General features: G+C 41.7%; 2 protein-coding genes across 2 annotated transcripts in view; one reads left to right on the top strand and one right to left on the bottom strand.

Moving 5' to 3' along the window:
• Positions 1–13,193, top strand: part of MLH3 (mutL homolog 3) — a 19,938-nt gene extending 6,745 nt beyond the window's left edge. The window contains exons 2-12 of the mRNA XM_009073939.1: positions 163–261; positions 910–980; positions 1,943–2,047; positions 3,795–3,867; positions 4,520–4,591; positions 5,564–5,672; positions 9,014–9,173; positions 10,341–10,364; positions 10,566–10,647; positions 11,895–12,046; positions 12,700–13,193. Of these exons, the coding sequence (XP_009072187.1) occupies positions 163–261; positions 910–980; positions 1,943–2,047; positions 3,795–3,867; positions 4,520–4,591; positions 5,564–5,672; positions 9,014–9,173; positions 10,341–10,364; positions 10,566–10,647; positions 11,895–12,046; positions 12,700–12,771 (1,019 nt within the window). The 3' untranslated portion in view covers positions 12,772–13,193. The remainder of the gene's footprint in view (positions 1–162; positions 262–909; positions 981–1,942; positions 2,048–3,794; positions 3,868–4,519; positions 4,592–5,563; positions 5,673–9,013; positions 9,174–10,340; positions 10,365–10,565; positions 10,648–11,894; positions 12,047–12,699) is intronic.
• Positions 13,194–13,557: 364 nt separating this feature from the next.
• Positions 13,558–19,081, bottom strand: EIF2B2 (eukaryotic translation initiation factor 2B, subunit 2 beta, 39kDa; the record flags this gene model as incomplete). The annotated part of the gene is made up of 7 exons (XM_009073951.1): positions 13,558–14,030; positions 14,910–14,976; positions 15,640–15,777; positions 16,635–16,730; positions 17,367–17,530; positions 18,252–18,400; positions 18,957–19,081. Coding segments are annotated over 7 exons (897 nt in total), but the record flags the coding sequence as incomplete, so codon positions are not given.
• Between the last annotated feature and the right edge of the window lie 385 nt (positions 19,082–19,466).

A 19,466-nucleotide genomic window follows, 5' to 3' on the forward strand; every position in this document is an offset into this window, starting at 1 on the left:
ATATGTGCTATTATTTCTCAGTATTAGATTGCAAAATCTGTGGGATACCCTAATTGGTACAGGGCTAAGCACACACTCCTTTATGAGAATATTATAATTGTAGAGCTTTTAGTAATTTTTCATGCTGTTGGTCCTGTAGCAGTAAATTCATTTTGTGTTTAGGGTTTCAGTTCAGATGCCATCCCTTTAGAAGTGAAGTTGTGCTACCTTTTCTTCCTAGACCACAGAAAGAGAAGATTCAGGCAAGCCAGGATCTGAAAGGTAGGGCCAGCTTTCCAGGACACAGTGTTCTGTGGTAAAAACAAATCAGAGAATTCTCCCAGATGTCCCAACAGGAACCCAGAATTACTCAAGGTCTGTTAACAATGGGACTGTGTGAGTCATCTCAGATCTAGAACTGGAAAAAACTACTTTTAGGGTTGGAGGCAGGTTAGGGGATACTTATTTACAGGATGAAATATCCAGTTCTTTGTTGAATTATGTCAGTGGTTTTAAGAATAATTACCTACTCCCTTCTTTGTACTCGTTCCAACCTTGGAATGTGAAAAATAGCTTCAATCTTCACACTTTTTTTTTGTGGTGGAAAGGATGAAATAATCTTTTTGGTATGTAGCTTTGTCCAGAGGGAGTGGGGAGCTAAAGAGGTCTTTCTTTCCCTCTCCCTTCCCTCCATTTCCAGGCCTGTTGAATAGTGCTGCAGCATTTTTAGGAGTCAGAAAGCTGCACAGTGCCTTTCTTAGTTAAAGCAGACAGTAGAGAAGCCTAGTCTCATGTTCCATTTTTGATTTGTACACTCCTTTTTACAATGGGAAAAAATGAAATCATACTTGTGTGCAGTAGAGGTACCCAATGAGCCTTCTATTGACAGGTGGTGGTAGTCCCTGTATTATCTATGTGTTTTTTTCCCAGATGCTGAAGGGGTGTCTCTGCAGTCATTGCTGTTGGAATGGGATAATCCTGTTTTTGTTCCCTGCCCAAAGGTAAGTATTACCTTGCATCTCATGCTAAAATAGGAATCATTATTTTATTTTCTGACACAGGGACCAAAATTGCAAATATTGTAATTGTTGTGTATAAGTTATTCAGAGACGTGTTAGACTATAGACCTGGCAGTTCTGTGCTTTATAGACTGTTTATATGCAAGTCATTGTTGTGGATTTCTTCAAAGTCAGAGAAACAGGTATCAGACTAACATGGTACATGTCTTTCCCTCTGTGGAGATAATCATCTTAAAATTAAAAGTTGTTGAAAGGCAAAGTTGCAGTATAGTGTCTGTCCTCTTTGTGGACAGAGTTAAAATGACCCGTGTTTCTTTCTCTGGGATGCAACAAGTCTTAAAAGTGCATTTTACTCTAACTGGTTTTATAGCCTGACAGGATTACAGCATGCGAGAGGAAAACAATGTTTGAGCTTTTAGGAAAACTTCCTTTGCTGTCATGAGGTAGCATTATCTTTAATCCTCATGTTGTGTGTGTGTAAACATATGTATGTAACCATTTCCACCTGCAAACAATAGGGACGGAGCAGCAAACCACCTGCTGGTGAGTTTCTGGAAGAGAACAGCTCTTTTCAGTCCCGGCTGTGACAAGTGCTCTGACTCATTTCAGGGCAATATACCTTTTGTAATGCTGATCCACTGAGAGCTCACATAGGCTGATAATTAGCTTCGGCTTTTGATAGGTATTTAAAATCAGCTGAATGCGTTGAAGTTAGCAGGTAATATCCAGATGGGAAAAATATATAGGGATGGAAGTAAATGGATTGCTGGATGGTGATTTTAGCTAGTGTTATTATTGTGTGGAAAGCTTGGTTTGCAAAACAGAGTTATTTGCAGTTTTTATTAAAGCCAGTTTGTTTGGAGTATTCAGTGTGTGTGTTTGGGTTGGGTTTTTTTTTGCCATATCCTTTCCAGTCTGCTTGATCTGTGGTTCTGTTTTTGCAGCTTGCTGTCAATGTGACCAGCAGTCAGGCTGACAATCTGGCTGTGAAAATCCACAATATCTTGTATCCTTATCGTTTCACCAAAGACATGGTTCAGTCAATGCAGGTACAGTATAATTTATTACTAGCTTTAACCCCCAAATTCCCACTCAGCAGATGGGATTTGCTGATGTTTCTGCCTAGTAGTAAGAAGATATCCAGGAAGACAGTTCATGTTCCTAATTTTCACAAGCACTAACAGAGTTCTTGGTTCCTGTGTGATACCAGCAGACACATACATCATACCAGACCTTAGTGTCATCTCGTGGTTCATCAGCTCTCTGCAAGTGACTCTGAAATTACTCAACTAGTATGACTAAAGCAAAATCGAATGACAGCCCTGTTGCTGCTGGTCAGAAACACTACTAACTAAATGACAGTTCAGTGGCAGGAGTTTTTTTATATTTGTTGTAGGCATTTGCTTAGTTCATATTTCTTTGAAATCTGTGTCCTGTATCTTCCATTTTTATTGACCTTAGAAATTTAATTTTTCAGCAGTGTGATTTCAAAAGCAAATCCCAGATTTGATGGAAAAACTTGGAATTTCAGTTTAAAGTTTATGTCTGCCCTTAAAAGTGATTTTTTAAAGCGGCATCATAGCATCAAGTTTAACTGTTTTCATGCTTTTTGTCAAATGTTTCCAATGTTAGCTTAAAAGCTAATGTAAATATATGGCTTCAACTGACCTTCTTAGATGGTTTGCCTGGATAGAAATACCAGAGTGGATTCTGTCTCTCTTGCATCCCAGTGACAAAAGGCTTACAGGCCCAGGTGGCATTAGTCTCATGCTGACTTTGAGATTGCAGGTTCTGACTGTGTGGGGCATGGTAATGTTATCTCCAGGGTGGACAAGGATCCAAATTATTCCCTTACTTATGTGGTGAGTGCATGAGTAACAGGACTAAATAAAGTTACTGGAGTAAACAGATTATATTTCACAAAGACAGGAGAGAAAAGATGGAAAATGGAAGGAACCATTTGTCTGTTTACTCATAATAAGAACTGTTCTTTAAAACTAAGAGTGTTTCTGTGATTAGCTTTACCTGTGTAATGTTTTCCATTCTATGTTTTTAAGAAGGCAAAGCTACAAGACATAGCCACTTCCCATCTCTGAAAAAGCTAAATGCTGCCTTCAGAACCCTGTAGCAATTTTGAGGATCTCTGTAGAAAAGACCAAAAGCACTAAATGTTGCATCATACCACAGGAAAGGAATAAAAAGAATTATTAATGTCTTGTATCCCTGAAAAGAAATAGGATCATCCATTCATTTTTACCTGGCAGATGTTTACAAAAAGGTTGTTTATGTTATCTTCTGGTGCTGTCAGCAAATCAGATACTCAGGGTCACTTCCCACAGCTTTCATTCCCAACTCAAGGAGGTTTCTACATGACCATTTAATCCACCTTGGAACAGTTAGCACTCTTGTCCCTATGACTATCTTTGAAAATACTGATCCAGAATTCTTTTTTTAGTATTTTTAAACTTTATCTTATGTCCAGACTAAACTGTTTCACAACCAGTTAATGGTAATTTGACCTTCTGCCAGTGTTGTCTTTCAGCTTAAAGAATTTTCTGCCTTTTCCATATTTAGCCCCCACTGTATTTATAAAAAGTAACTATCTACCTCCTCAGCCTAGTTTTGCTAGGCCAAATTCTTTAAGCCTTTTGGGTTAGGAAATGTACTTTCCACTTCCTTGATGGTCCTACTAGCTATTTGTTGCTCTTGATACATTTTGGTTGTTGATTCTTTTGTTTGCCTTCATTTTAAAAATAATTTTACCACTGTGTAATGATTTTTCTGAGTATCTTACAGGTTCTTCAACAAGTGGACAATAAATTTATTGCTTGTTTAATTAACACTAGGAATGAAACGGATAAAAAGGCAGGTAAGAGTGGTTAATAGCATGAAGTTGAGGTGACTGTCAAATGCAGTTAGACTGCAGAGGGAATACTGTCCTATTTGTAATCTCTTCTTGTCTTGGGATGATATTGTGAGTAGAGGAAAATGTTAGCCTTCACTTGAAAGTTCTTGGATCTTCTGTATCTTTATTTTGGACATTGTTGAATGTTCCTACTGCTGTCAGATTAATGTTATAAAAATAGATTGTACTCAAATCACTAACATCTTTCAGACTCTGTTCACAGTGTCTGGACATACTCATTGTTGAAGCTTGCTGAAGCTGTACAAAAAAAGGCATTCAAAACCAGTAGATTTTGTGACATTTCAAAATACTGGATTAAACAGAATAGTTTGTGGGTGACCTCAGCTCTCATTCTGAAGTTAGATGAAGATGTCAATAGACAAGAGGTTCTGACTCAATTTAATTACCTTAATTTAACCACCAATTTGGATCACAGCATTTCTGTTCTGTAGTGACTTTATGTTCTGCCAACACAGTCTCCTCCTCACTTTGTTTCTGTGAAACAGGCTGATAGTTATCTTCTAAACGTGGCCTCTGGGGAGTGGTCATTCTTCCCAGTTTGTGCACTTGTCTGGTACAAAGTTGCCTATTCTCATCTGTTGTGCTATATTTTTAGATGGAAACCTCTTGATTTTGGTGGACCAACATGCAGCACACGAACGGATCCGTTTGGAGCAGCTAATTGCTGGTGAGGATTCAGGTGGTCTTGGGAAAAATGATAACCAGTGCACAGAAAAATACAAGTGAGCTGTCTGGGATGTATGGAACCAATAAGATATTCTTTTGTCGTCTTTATCCTGATTCGTAGGAGAGTGCAGACATTCAGTATCTTTAGCAGTCACGGTATTGGCAGCTGAAAATTGTTACAGAATTTCCAGAAATAGAAGATATACTCCCTACCCACAGAACTATTGAACTAAAATAGTCCTGACATAATGAAAGAGCAGGAAGACTGATAGGAAAAACAATGAAGAGGAAATAGAACAACATCAATAAGTTTATGTGGTTATGCTGTGAAGAATAAGACATGGGATGCAGAGTAAATAGCATAGGTCATTTGGTTCCTTTTTGGCTGAATACTGTGCTTAAAGACTGAAATTTCCACAATCTGAAACTGTTTGCAAAGGGATAATAGTCTTCTGTGTAAGCTCATTAGCCATTGGTTTCAGTGTTAAAAAGCACAAAAGCCATCCATCAAGGACTGTAAAATCATTGACCTTCTCTTTCATCAACAAATACTGCACAGTTCCTGCAAAGAGTGTTCCAGGAACTCTGCTCCTTTTGGTCAGGTACTGAAAAAAGTAAAAGACTGAAGGGAGAAATGCTTAATGAATAGTATCTTAACTCCATTTATATCTGACTTTTCTGTGGAAAAATTGCTCTCTCTGAGTTGGACCAAATATATCAGTAGGTTTTTTGCTATTTAGGGTGGCTCTTTTTTGGAACTGGTGGGAAAAAACAAAGTGGCATTAACCAACCCTTCCCCAGAGACTGGATGTCTGGTTTGTGACATTCCCAGTCCTCCACAAGTTTCAGGAGAAGGCATTCTGTGGTCACTTTTTAATCCAAACGGGATTAAATGCCAAACCAGAGGGTCATTAAGGGTAATGCCTGCATAAATATTTTAAGAGGGGAATAGTTCTAAATGTTTCATTCACAGATTCCTATGAGAAGGAAGCTGCAGCATGTGGCAGGAAGAAATTACTGTCGTCCTCCATCTCTCCTCCCCTGGAGATTGAAGTTACAGAAGAGCAAAGAAGATTGCTACGGTTAGTAATGGCAGATAGCTGTAAAATTTTGGGAATGGCTGTGTTGACCAGGAAGATCTCTGTATATTGCTGGGCAACCACAAAGCTCAGGAGAGACGTCCTTGCTTCTTTCCTGAGCTGAGACCAATTGGCTGTATCTGTGCTGAGGATAGTAGATACACTTCTTAGGCACATTGTTACAACATCTCAGGACAAAACCCAGTGGTGTGCCATTTCTGTGCCTTTGCAATGTGCTGCGATTTCCCTGGGAAAGTAAACCTTCATGTGTGGGCCAGAAGAATGCCAAAGCAGCCTCCAACAGTTTCTGCTGCCTGGGCCTCAGGACTTGGGAGTGCACAGTGGAGTGCGGAGCCCATAGTGTCAATCTAGGTACTGATTTTACAGGCACTGCTTGAGAAGAGAAGGATGAGGTATGGAAAGTCTGTATTATGAATCCTTCAAAAACACATTCCTTATTCCAAAGTGCCTGCCAAGAGTAACTAATGAACACTGTTTCCCAAATGTTTCGGATTGGTGGCCTAGCTACGATTAGGATAGTTAACTTTTGTACTGCAGCAGTTTAGATACAGATTTGTTGTTGGACTATTGCAGACCTATTGGACACTAATCAAACTTTTCTTCCCCCAAACCCCTGTCTGTTACCTGCCACATGCATTTGTGGGTTTTTTTTTTCACAAACTCAACAGCTTTTAAATCAGTCCTTGTTACGATTGTTGCCTGTTAGGGATACACTTGGTTAGTCTTGTTCGTAGTTGAGGAACATTTGAATGTCTTTGTTGTTCCGACCTCTCAATGATCTTGGTAACATCACAGTATTTGTAATGCCTCTTGGTCACCTTTGATTTATTTTTGCACTCATCTTTGAATGTCTTCCATTTCTGATATGTCTCCTTTTAAGAAGGGATGGCCAGAGTGGAATACAATATGCTAAGTGAGGGTATCCCATTGATTCCTACAGTAGCTTTGCAGCTGTGCCCATATTTTCTGTTTATTATATCCGCACTTCATATTTTGTCTGCTATTTTGGCTACTGCCATTTGCATGAACTGCTATTGAATGGTCATGGCAAAGAAGGTCAGAGTTGTGCAGGTTATTTTTTTAATTTTTGCTATTTATGTAGAAGCAAACCAAAAATAGAAACAGATTAAATCAGTCCTGATAATTTGCATTTATTTGCCTTTAGGAACAGTGAATTCAGATTTTCTGTCCATTTTTCATTATACCTTTTCATTCATCCTATCGATTTCATATGATGATCTCATAATTTGTCTGCTCATATTAAGTTCTGATTGAGTTCAACTTTGTCTCTAGTCTCAGTTAACCCAGATAGTTTTATATTTTCTACAAATCTCCCTGTGTGACCATGTCCCTTCTTCTGCACATCATTAATAAACAATTATGATACTGACCATCTAGTGCAGCACACCTTGTTTCTGTAGTCTCTAAATCATGGCAAATGTTACTTCTCTATCCATGACAACTTTTTGCATTTCCTTTTTAAGCTGCTTTTAAGAGGCATCATCAGAGGCTTTTTAAAAGAGCTAGTAAATTCTGAGAGCTACCTTTCTTCATCAGCCAAATCACAAACGTTCTACAAAAGTCAGTAGGGAAGTGGATCAGAAAGGCATGTTTTTCTGTTAAGGACACGGGTTGAATACTCAGCACAGTGGGATACAGTTGTGATTTGCAGTTAAGATAAATTATGATAACTGATTGATGATTGATAAGCAAAAAGCTTAATATCTTACTAGTACTTTTAGTGTGCTACTTTTTTATTTATCAGTATTTATTAGCAGTTCATCCTTTTGCCTACTTAATCACCCTACTAAAAGGTTGCAAATTAAAAGTACTATGTAAATGCTGTTGTTACTGTGGCTGTATTCTGTGGTAAACTTTGACATAATGAAATTAACTTGTCTAAAGACCTTTTGCTTCAGCTATGCTTGCAATTTAATAGTTCGTCTGGACCTCTGGTTCACCTGCAGCTTTGGTTCTGTTCTTTGTCCACCAAGCATTGTAGTAATGCATTGTTCTGTTGACTCTCTTGAACTTCCTTCTTTATTTTTTCCACTTAAACAAATACAAAAGCCCAGTTGACTTCAATAGCTGCTTGGACTTTGTCATTTCACCACAACAGGCTTTTTCTGTCCTTCTGTGTGCTTGTTGAAGGCATATCTTCTTTTTTGGGGACAGAATTACACAGGCCATCTCCATATGGAGGCTAATACTTTTATTATTCTAGTGACTGATCTTACTAAGCTGAGATTTGCTTCTTTTTTTGTTCAAAGAATCTCTTTTCTAAAACTGACCTTTACCACCTTTGTTTTAAGTGAATATTCCCCAAATTGGTAAAATAAAGTACATATTTTTACAGTTGTTTTCATTTTGAAGATAAGTTCTCATCTGACTGTGAAGTCTCATTTCTGGGTGTATTTTTCCATCCACAGGATGTCATATGTCATCATTAACTAGAGCTTGTTCTTTCCTGTTCTCTTTGCTTAATGGAATATAAAGTTAATTAAACCGTCATAAATTTCTTACCTTTTTTCCCTGTTTTGAGTATTTGCTATTACATGTCAATTGAAATCACAGTTCTTTTAGGTTAGACTTAAAGCAGTCTTAGTGCTGTGTCATTTTAGTATTTGGAATGCTTGTGTGTTGAACCAGACACCTTGTGCATCTTTAGGAAAGATAAGATTTTTAAATTTCATAGAATCTTAGAATTTAAAGGTTGGAATGGACCTTACAGATCATCTAGTCACAACCTCCCCTGCCCTGCCATGGGACATCTCCTCACTAGACCAGGTTGTACAAGGTCTCATCCAGCCTGGCTTTGAACACTGCCAGGGTTGGGGCAGCCACCACTTCCCTGGGCAACCTGTGCCAGTGTCTCACCAACCTTACAGTAAAAAACCTTTTTATAATATCTAGCCTAAATTTCCCCTCCTTCAATTTGAACTCATTATCCCTTGTCCTACCATTGCAGTTCCTAACAAAGAGTCCCTCTCCAGCTCCCTTGTAGGTCCTTTAGATATTGAAAAGTTGCTATGAGGTCTCCTCGCAGTCTTCTCTTCAGAACATTTAGACATTAAGCTTCACTCCACATAATACAGGAACTCTTAGATCCCATGGTTTTGGAACACAAAAAATGCACGGTTGATTGGAGTGAAAAAGCGTGGCTGAAAGGGCAGTATTACTTGGAATCCCATGATGCATGGATTTTGAGATGGGAAACTGTCACAGGAAGAAACACGTGTACTACCGAAATATTTAGGTATGCTGTGGCGACATAGCTGCTGTGGTTGATGTCTTATTTCTGGTATTTTTCCCCCCCCCCACAGATGCTGCTACAAAAATTTGGAGGACTTAGGTCTTGAATTATCATTTCCTGAGACAAACAGCTCCTTGGTTCTTGTGAGGAGAGTGCCGCAGTGTTTTCTAGAAAGAGAAGCCAATGAGTTACGACGGAAAAGACAACCTATCACTAGAAGTCTTGTGGAGGTCAGCTGTGAATATGGGTGAAGTTATGATACTGGATCTTGTTCTGTCTTAATGACCCAGGGTATTACAGTATCTCTGTTATGAGGGAGACAGTGAAGTCCCTTGGGAAATCATTTTCAGTAGCGAAATAGTCCCACAACTGGAATCCTTGAACCATAACTGAAACAATAGGAGACTGTTTCAGACTTGGACTAGTAGAGAAGCTAAGAAAAATTGTATATATTACAAAAGTTTCAACAGTTCAATATTCATGAATGCTTGGATGTACAGTAAATGCCTGAAAGAACAGTAAAATTATTAAATCCTAAGAAATAATATTTATGTATCAGCAATATTATTGTTATCTTGAAATCTCTTCATGGACAGTGCAGCTTTCTAAAAAGCACTGTTCCCGATGTTCTGTAATCTGAGAGAGAAATTCCTGATTACTTCCAGTTTCCACTGTAAACAGTTCTCCACAATCACAATTGCTCTTACACTCCTTAAAGATTGTTTCTGGAGTACCATATTCAGACATTAGGCTGATTCATGAACTGACGAGATTACAGTGATTCATGAATCAGTCCAGTCTTGCCATACATCTCTTTTGATGTGAAAAGTAACAGATAAGATGATTCTTTTGATTAAGTTTTCTTCTCCAACCGTGCTGTAATTGGGAAGGACTGAAAATGCTGGTGTGATTTGGGAGCCAAGAGCAGTAGAAGTGACAGAGGAAGGGATCAGGTCGGTGCCTCACAAGCACTCATTCTTAGCTGATGCCTCAAGATCTCTTGGGCGTTTTGGCAGATCTGTTCGGCAGCCCTTTGTGTGTCAGTTAGGTCTGGTAGCAGCTGTTCAGGATTGATTATGAATAAATTGTATTTTAGATATCAGAAATGAAATCCACAAGAGCTAGTTCTTATCCAAAGAAGAAAGGGCAGCTATTGCAAGGGAACGTGCATTTGTGGCACTCTGAGGTGAAAAGTTCCATTATGCCCATTCTGCAGAGAGGAAGCTGGTGCAGAGAGAAACCAAATGCTTAGTCTAAAGTCTGATGAGATACTTGTGAGAGGTCATGACTTGCACCTAGATTTTTCACACTGCAGTCAGCGTACTACCAGCAGCAGCATTTTTCCTGGTTCTGGCAGTTATGTAGTAAATAACTGATATCCCCTTTTTTCTTTCCAGGAGCTTATTCAAGAACAAGTTGAGGTGAGTTGTTCTCTGCTTTTAAAGTTGACTATAACAATCCAAAGCTTACTGTATGAACCAAAGGTAGTGTGTTAAGCCTCTAATGAGAGAGGACTAGATAATCCACTAGCTTTTCCTCAGTTTTATTTTCCTTTGTGTTATAATTCTTCCTTTTTCTCACATTAAATGGAAAGTAAGATGATGTTCCCTTGCTGCTTTTAGCTAGTGCAGACCACAAGAGGAGGAGCACGAGGGACACTGCCTCTGACATTTCTGAAGGTGTTAGCTTCCCAGGCCTGTCATGGTAGGGAAACTGTACTTTTCTTTCAGTCTTTTTTTTCTTTTTAAACCTTTCTGTCTGTACACAACACCCTCCCTGGGGCAGTGGGTTCAGGATGTGTTTGCAGCTATTGCAGGATTACAGACTGTACTTCATAGGGCTGAGGAGACAATGGGTCTTTGATGGACAGCACTGTGAGGGTCAAGCAATACTCCTCCACTTTATTAATGTATGGGCCTAACATACTTTCCAACCCTCACATGCAAGAGATAGAATACAGCTCTGAGGTGCATTCATCTGTGTAACCTCTAAACCATTCAAATAACAGCTCTATGAAGGGTCAAAACCTTAGCCACTCTTCCCAAAAAGCATTTTTTATTTCCTATAAGTATCAAAAGTGCTAGTTTAAGTGTGCCTGTGACCTTTCAAGTATTTTTGGAGGGAGTGCAGTAATAATTTATATCTTCTCAAGGACTGTGGCTTTCTAGCACCTGGCAAAGACCAGACCTTACAGGTGTAAACTGCAGTAGCTACAGCCTCTTGTACCAGCTCCTGTGCCATATACAGTATTACCAAGATCATGCTAAAGGGCTAAACATGAACCAGAAGCATCTGTTTTGTCAGTGTCACTGCATCCTACAATTGGCAGTCAATGTGCAGGGGGTTTTTTGGTATCTATAAGTCCCATGGCTGAAAGGCAGATTGCAGATGGTCTTGTGCATCTGTGAAGGCTAAAGTCTGCAAACCCTTCTGAAATGACTCCCTAATGTTCTGCTTGGGTTTCCTCTGAATGCCACCAAGTGCTCACTTGTGAGAAAGGACTTAGTGGTAGGGCTAGCATTTGGTCTTGGAAGTGATGTCTGTCTGTGGCAGGCACATAGAACCCAATAAAGCCTATGGAACTGATACTAGCTGTTGTCTTGGTTTAATAGTCTTTGATTTGTGAACTGCTTGCATCTTCAGCTGTAACTAACACCATCCCCCTGTCTCCCCACAAAATAAAAGCTCATTTGCCTCTTGCAACATCACCCGGAAAACCAAAACCCAATTAACTTACCATTCACCACACTAGTGTTAGGTCACGGTTTCAGCCATGGAAAGCTCATCCTTATGCAGCAGTCTGCTTAATTGAGCTAAGCCCCAAGTCTGCCATACTGCAGCCTTTGGGCCAGCCTCCCAGCTAATCTTTGGGAGATGCCCTAAACCACAGCTGTGGAGGGAAGAGAATTCTCTATAGCAGCAGGTGCAAGAATTTGTATCTGTTTTTTCAGGAGCTATTAAGTTTAATGAGCATTTGACTTCAGAGGAGAGCTGCAGGCTTATTGAAGCTTTGTCATCTTGCCGGTTGCCCTTCCAGTGTGCTCATGGAAGACCTTCCATGATGCCTCTTGCAGACATAGACCATCTACAGGAGGAAAAACAGGTATTGTGTGGGACACACCTCTTGTTATCTGTGCTCTGGCTTATCACAGATGTGTCACATATGTATATTAGAACTAGAATGAGTAATTTTGAAACCATCTCCGCTGGCTTTATATGACTTGATTTCTTACTTACTGTTACCAATAAAAGTTTGGAACATAAAACTTCTGTCCTGCAAACACTTTAGCAAGGATCTTACCATATATCATTTGAATGGTCACATTGATTTGAATAGTGTTCTTAGATTTAAGCATACATTTAAAGTGTTTGCAGTTTTTAAGTGTAAAACTTGGAAAACATGAAATTCTGATTTTCTACTAGTGGAAAAATGCTAATTAAACTAACACCTACTTCCCCAAAGGGGGAAAAGCAAATAAATAGCAATATTTATTATAAAATCATAGAATGGTTTGAGTTGGAAGGGACCTTAAAGATCATCTCCTCCTGCCATGGGCAGGGACACCTTTCACTAGACCAGGTTACATTTAAATTTGGAACTCCTCCCTTTTGTTGTTATCCTGCCTATTGTTATTAAATTGGATTCTGTTGAAAGTCAGGTCATTTGGGAATGACCATATTAGGGGCAGAGTATGGAAATCCTGAAGCTCATTTGCTCAGTTATGATTTAGTGCTTCTTAATTTTTCTCCCTCCAGCCTAAACCTAATTTGGCCAGACTGCGGAAGATGGCACAAGCATGGCATCTCTTTGGAAAAAAAAGACCTTAATCCAAAAATGCTAAGATTGTAAGCTGCAACCACTAGAAGTGTTGGTATGATCCATGTGCCCTGTTGTTAGACAGCAATACTCTGTATGGAGCCATGTTCTGAGTCAGTGCATTCACTGAAGTTCTGCTCCAAGCACTGACCCAAGAAGCAGAGCACAGCCAGGAGAACATGGCAGGAGGAGCTCACCCTTGTAGCCTGGAGAAATGTCTTCAGCATTAAGGAACTGCATTGTAAGTCTGGGCCCTATGTCAGTACTTGGCTATTGGACGCAAGGAGTTGCACCCACTCAGTTACTAAAGTAAAGTGCTTTTTTTCTGCAAGCACAGTGTGATTCTGCATAACAAAGGGGAAATTTAATTAGTGTGTTTTACAGTGCTTTAAAAATTGGGAGGTATTTCTTCACAAAATTAACACTAAGCTCACTCTTTCGGCTCATGTCAGCGGTTGGAATGAGGACTGACTAGCTTCAAAGTATATATAGGCCAACTTAGAAGCAAAAACCATTTAACTAGGCAATGAATGACACACCCCGCTGCTTTCTCCAGTTCCTTGCAGTTTGCATTCTTGAAATAGGTTTCTAAATCCCAGTATAGCCCCACCTTCTCCCCACAGAAATAACTAAGTAGTTAAATACCCATTTTTAAGGACAACTGCTGCTGGATTCCTATTCCTATCACATTCATATGTGAAAGCACACCTTAAAGCCTGCTGCTGCATCATAGGTGCAGGCAACTCACTGCACTGGCACCTCCTAGTTAAAGAAACAAAACAGCTGCATATGGAAAATGTGCTTAACAGTGAGATCACTGTAAACAGCCTTTATTGCAGCATACTCTGAAGTAACAGCTTAGCTGCCCCAGAGAGTTATAGGTATGCTTTGCTGTTTCAAGATCAAAGTGGGTTAGCAGCAACATGTGGCTTCTGACACAGCACAGAGATCCTGTACATGAGCTCTGCCTTCCACTGCTTCTGAGTAGGAAAAACATTGCTGAGTAAGTTCCCCACAGCAACCAGTCTTTGCAAGGTACAATTTAATTAGCTGTTGTATCTTTTCTAAAGAGAAAGACAGGAAAAGTCTGGAGAGCAACATGCTTCTCAGTATTAGAGTTCATAGTCGTCTGGGTGGTAGAGCTCGCTCATGAGGCGGTAGATGTAGGAGGGTGCATTACCCCCAATATTAGAAATGAAGAGAGTAATGAGCTCTGGAGGGACATAGTCAAACACTGGGCAGTGAACGTTGATCTTTGCCAGGATCGCCCCTGTAAAGTGAATAGCAGCACTATTAGACAAAGCAGCTCAAAGTACATTTAGCCTTCTGCACATCTTCCCAAGCCCCAGAACACAGTAGCTATGCACATGCCACATCCTGAATGCTTTCAAACTTCCTCACTGATGTTATTGAATGACAGGCATACAGCAATCGTAGGCGAATGGCAGAACTCTCTGGTTGTTTTTGCTGATAGAAATCCCAGATCCCCTCTGATGTAGATTTACTAATTGCCAAAAAAACCCTGCCAGTATGTAGAATACAAGGATCCTGATGCTACCAAAGTTATTACTGAAAGAAGAGCTTAGAAGGCCAGAACTGAAATCCTGTGCCAAGCTTGATATCTTCATTTCAACCGTCTTTGTCACAGAGATAGAGCTTTGAAAAGACTTTGCTATTTGAAGGTGGGCTTGGGTGCTGATGCCTTTCTAAAGATGGTGCTTGTGTGGGAAGCCCATTGCAGATACTGGGTTTCAACAGCTGGATTGTGTAACAAAGTTTCCAGAAGGTAACAGGACTTGTAGGAAGGAATGGAAACTGCCCTTAGTGTTGGGCATTTGCACTGTCCCACAGGAAACTCCCACCTGCCTGGCACCATTATCACCAGCCTATAATAAAACACTGACCATTTCAGAACAGAAGCAAAACTGCAAAGACAGTGTTCAGAAGAAATCCTTTCTCTGTACTTTCTGTAATAGAAAGTTACTTATAAAACTAGATGTTTTGCAGCACTTTTTTCTGCTAAATACAATAGGAAAGCACTTTCTATCTTGGGTTACAGGACAGTCTTATGCTTAATTTTTATGTGAGTTATTAAAAGAAATTTTAAAATTATAGCCTGAACCAGCTTGACCAGCTGTATGACCAGTACCTTCTGTGAATGGCAGAACTTCCTGTGGTGACACAAACTTGTGGAATGAATCTTCTTCATTAGGGAACTAAATGAGAAAGAGTACAGGAAGGTCAGAAAAATAAAAAAGACTACCTGATTATCCTAGTGAAAACAGATCCTGGCACTGGAATGAAGTAATGCAGAGAAAGATGACTTGGCAAGTGGTATTACATCTGCTTACAATAATTACATAGTGCCTGTGTCTAGAACTTCTCTAACATCTACAGGTGAAAGATTTTTCCTCAGAGCTTTTAGAGCCTTCTATAACGTGGCTGCCCTTCTGCAAAGCCAAGGGAACTGGAGCAGAGAAGTGACTTCCTCAGTCTATAACTTCATCTGACAATACAAAGTATTGAATGTAGGAAACAGTTTAGATCATCTCCATCTACCTCCTCTGCCTTTCAGTATTAAAGATATAAATCGAAATCTGTTGTGGCTGAGGAAAAACAAGTACGGTGATGTTTGTTTCTAGTAGGCAGTGGTCTACATCCTTTACTAAACGCACTGCTTAGCACATGTGGCAGAGGGTGCTTCAAGGAGAACCTGAGGTGTGCCAGATTAGGTGAGGAGCTCTATCTGAAGTACCAGTGCCGGACGGGGAAGATGGTTCATTTACCAGTCTTGTCTTGGGACAGACTGTGCTCTCCACACTAAGCTCCCACAAGTAAAAGCCCCTGCAGGTGCAGTTCTGAAGAGCAGCTGTACTTACCTGTGGTGAGAGCTTGAACATGGGGGCACACACGATGAGCGGAGTGGAGTGGTGCTTAGCTGCCAGTGCCAGGGTGTGAGTCCCACTCACAGCAATCAGGGCACCATTAGCCAGGATTGTCTTTGTACCGATGATGACCTTAAAAGGGCAAAACAGCATTAGATAGCATTTGTTCCATGGCAAACTGGGGAAGGAATACTTCCTGGCTTGGACCCTGACAGGAGCTGGAGGAGTATGTCAGAACAGACAGACAGACAAAGCTGGATGCCTGATCTGTTTCATCTGGCACTGACTCTGCACGGAGATGTTCCTCTCTAACAAGAGCATGACTTCAGCATGGTGAGGCCATCTCAGAGAATTTCAGAGTATGTTCCACTGCGGGAACACCAAGCAGAAACTGGGCTGTGGTCCCTGTTGTTCTACAAGCCTACAAAGTAAGCTTTGTACAAGTAACTCGACTGCTTTCTGGAACAATTCCCTTGCAGTAAAATGGGAATAATGTAAAGTAGGGTAAGATACATACATATGAATTGATGTGGCTGATATTTAGTATCTTACAAGTACCTTTTTTTTTTTTTTTTTTTTTTTACTTTGGGTGCCAAGTCTTCAACTCTAGAAGTACAGGTCTGTTTGAAAAGACACACTTTGGTGATTCTTTTCACCAGCCATTTATGTTCCAAGCAATGGGGGTTTCTTCCCTTTGAAAATGCTGGGGTTTGTTCCATCTTTAAAAACAGGTTAATCCTCTGAGGCTCTCTTGTAACTGTTCTGCCTGTTAAGCTACTAAGCCAGAGAAACCTATCACCACACACTGAGTCATCATACTGACTTGGGGTTCCACACTGAACCTCCACCCCAGCTGTAAACAGGGACTACTACAATTTTGAGTCTTCAGGGAAGAAACACATCCACCACTGCTGGGACTTGCAGCTGGTTTGGGAGACCTAAGCACCCAACCTGCCATGAACTCCCTCCTCCAGTGGAGCCTTCCTTACCTTGTTGACTCGTGACATGACAGCAAAAATAGCAGCATCACTCATGACAGTAGTTTCAATGTTCTCTTTAGACAGTCGGACAGCCATTTCATGACCCTAAAAAGAGGGAGAATCAAACTGGTCCCGTGGGACATAGCTCCTGCAGTGCAGTAGTACTCAAATCTTGTCTGAACTGCAAAAATAGCAAGTGATGGAACTCAAATACAGTCCTCTGACTGAAGGATGCTGGGGCAGGATAATCACAGAATCAGTCAGGTTGGAAGGGACCACAGTGGATCATCTGGTCCAACCTCCCTGCTCAAACAGGGTCATCCCACAGCACATTGCACAGGATTGCATCCAGATGGCACCTGGATATCTCTAGTGAGGGAGAATCTGTGACCTCTCTGGGCAATCTGTTCCAGTGCACAGTCACTCACATGGTAAAGAAGTTCTTCCTCATATTCAGGTGGAACTTCATGTGTATCGGTTTCTGCCGGTTACCTCATTTCATTGGTTTGCACCACTGAAAAAAACCTGGCTCCAACTCCTTAGCATCCCCCTTTAGATCCTTGTATACAATAATGACGTGCCCTCTCAGTTGTTTCTTCTCAAGGCTGAATATAATGAGCTGTCTCCAGGCTCTTAACTGCAGAGGAACTTCCATAATATTCAGCTTGCCTCCAGAGACAACATTTCAGTTAGAATGCACAGGACAATATGCCTGGAGAAGACAACCAGCTCAGGCCTTACCTGGCAGAACGGCGCACACTCTGCTACGATGACCTGGAATTTCCGCTTGCGAGCGGCTTCCTTCAGGAAGGCCTCGACCGTGCGCGAGTAGCCAATGGTCATGATCACCTCATTGGAGTGGATGTGCTCCAGTGCCTGCATGGCAATGTTATCCGTGGTGCCCTCTGCGACAGAAGGAAGACATGGGTGGAAAAGCAGCCAGGAAAAGCAACACTTCTACTGCTAGGACTGTTCTCCAACAGGAACATTTTTTACTAAAGTGATGCTATGAGCATCAGTAGAGCAGGTGCTTGTATTTTCTCCCCATCCTTTTTGCCAGTGGAGAGGGATCAAGAAGCCTAGAGTACCTCATGCTCCCTAGCTGTGCATAAAAACAACGGTACTGAGAACTCCATCATGAGGGGAGTGGATTGTGTCAGCACTACTCCAGATAACCACCATGCCCACAGAACTTCTGCAGTTCAATAGCAGGACAACCTGAACCTTAGGAGGAGAGTCAAGCATCTCATCTGCCACAAGTATCGTAGGAAAAGAAAAATGTATCACTGTGCTTTGTGACAAGGGTCAGGTTATATGTGCACAGGGATTAAGTGCAACTTTGGCCTACTTTTTACGCTCTTCTTCAAAGGACTCAAGACTTCCCAGAAGACCAAGAGCACAGGCCAACAGCCCCCCACACTGTTCCTTCCACAATGTTGCACCCATCTCCCCATAAGACAAAGGGGGCTTAGTTAAAGTCCTGGGAGCAGCAGAGCTTCAATTCCTTAGTTCCTTCAAATTAAGCCTCCCAGATCCTTGCTGTTTTCTTTCCATCTAAGAGAAGGGGGAAGAGTCAGTCCATTCCATAAGAAACTCCACTCAGGGACAGTTCAGACCCATCCGTACCTAGCTCTATTAGCAGCTCGTTAATAGCTTCAATAACATTAGCTCTGAGGAGGGGATAAGGAGTGCTGAAATCCTCGCTCAGTCCTCCAGAAGTCAGGAGTTTGTGCAGGGATTCTTGCTGGTCACTTTCCTCACTGCGCCCGTGGAGCCTGCAGAGAGAAGCAGCTCTTCAGCCTCAGGAAAGAGCTCAGGACCACGGCCAGGCTGAGTACCATTCCCACAGCACAGTACAGTACACCTAGATGTGAAGAGAGAGGAAGGAAAGGCACACACAGGAGGAACACCACACCACGCCCCAGAGTTTCCCTAGCTGTCTCAGCAGAAAGACACTCAAAGCTCTGCCAGAAACTGCCTTCCTAAACCATATGCAAACACTGCAGTCCACAGATGAGGAGTAGGTTCGAGGTTACTGCTCCAGTAGGATGGACCCTCCTGGGAATACAAGAATAGTCCAAGGTCAGGACACAGACTGTCCTCATGCACCCACAGCACATACACCAAGTGGTTTCTATAGAGGTAACATTATCAGCCATGCTGAAAACAAGAGGTTTCCTTTGAACTCACTGAATCCTTCTCTGTGAGAGGCAGGAAAAGGGGCTGATGGAAACTAAATGCGTTCACAGAAGTAACTGAACATGCTGCTTGGGAGGGTTGTTCTGGGCTTCTTAAGAGAGGTACAGGCAGGCAGCAAGAGAGTCACTTCACCTGCCATACTCTTCACGAATGACCTTCAGCACCCGCCGCACCATGTTGCCCACGGTTGTCTCCGATGGCTGGGCTGCTGTCATCCTCTGGCCCTCTGTCCGGATTAGATCCATGAGCTCTCCTGAAACACGGCAGGGCCGTGGTTACTGCCCTGGTTATCGCTGCCCAGAGCAAACCACCCCGCCCACCCCTAACAGCCGCGGGGCTAGCGGCTGCTCAGGCAGGAGCGGCAGCACCGTGGAACAGGAGGGAGGCGTGAGCAGAAAGCCATTCACACAACAGCTCATCCCACGGGGGATTCTGCACCGTGAATCGCTTGGGTACAACACAGACTCGGGACTTAGGGAAGATCATAAGCAGTGCATGTTGTGGAAGAGGAAACCACGCGTTCCTGCACAGGTCAGTGCTGGACTGACGCCGCTGAGGCAAGAGCAAGGCTGGAGCGGGGCAGACTCGCGCAGCCCCTCCGGCGATGCCGCCCGTGAGCAGAGCCGGCAGGACAGGCACTGG

Source organism: Acanthisitta chloris, unplaced genomic scaffold, assembly GCF_000695815.1.
Source record: "Acanthisitta chloris isolate BGI_N310 unplaced genomic scaffold, ASM69581v1 scaffold30410, whole genome shotgun sequence".
Classification (NCBI taxonomy): Eukaryota; Metazoa; Chordata; class Aves; order Passeriformes; family Acanthisittidae; genus Acanthisitta; species Acanthisitta chloris.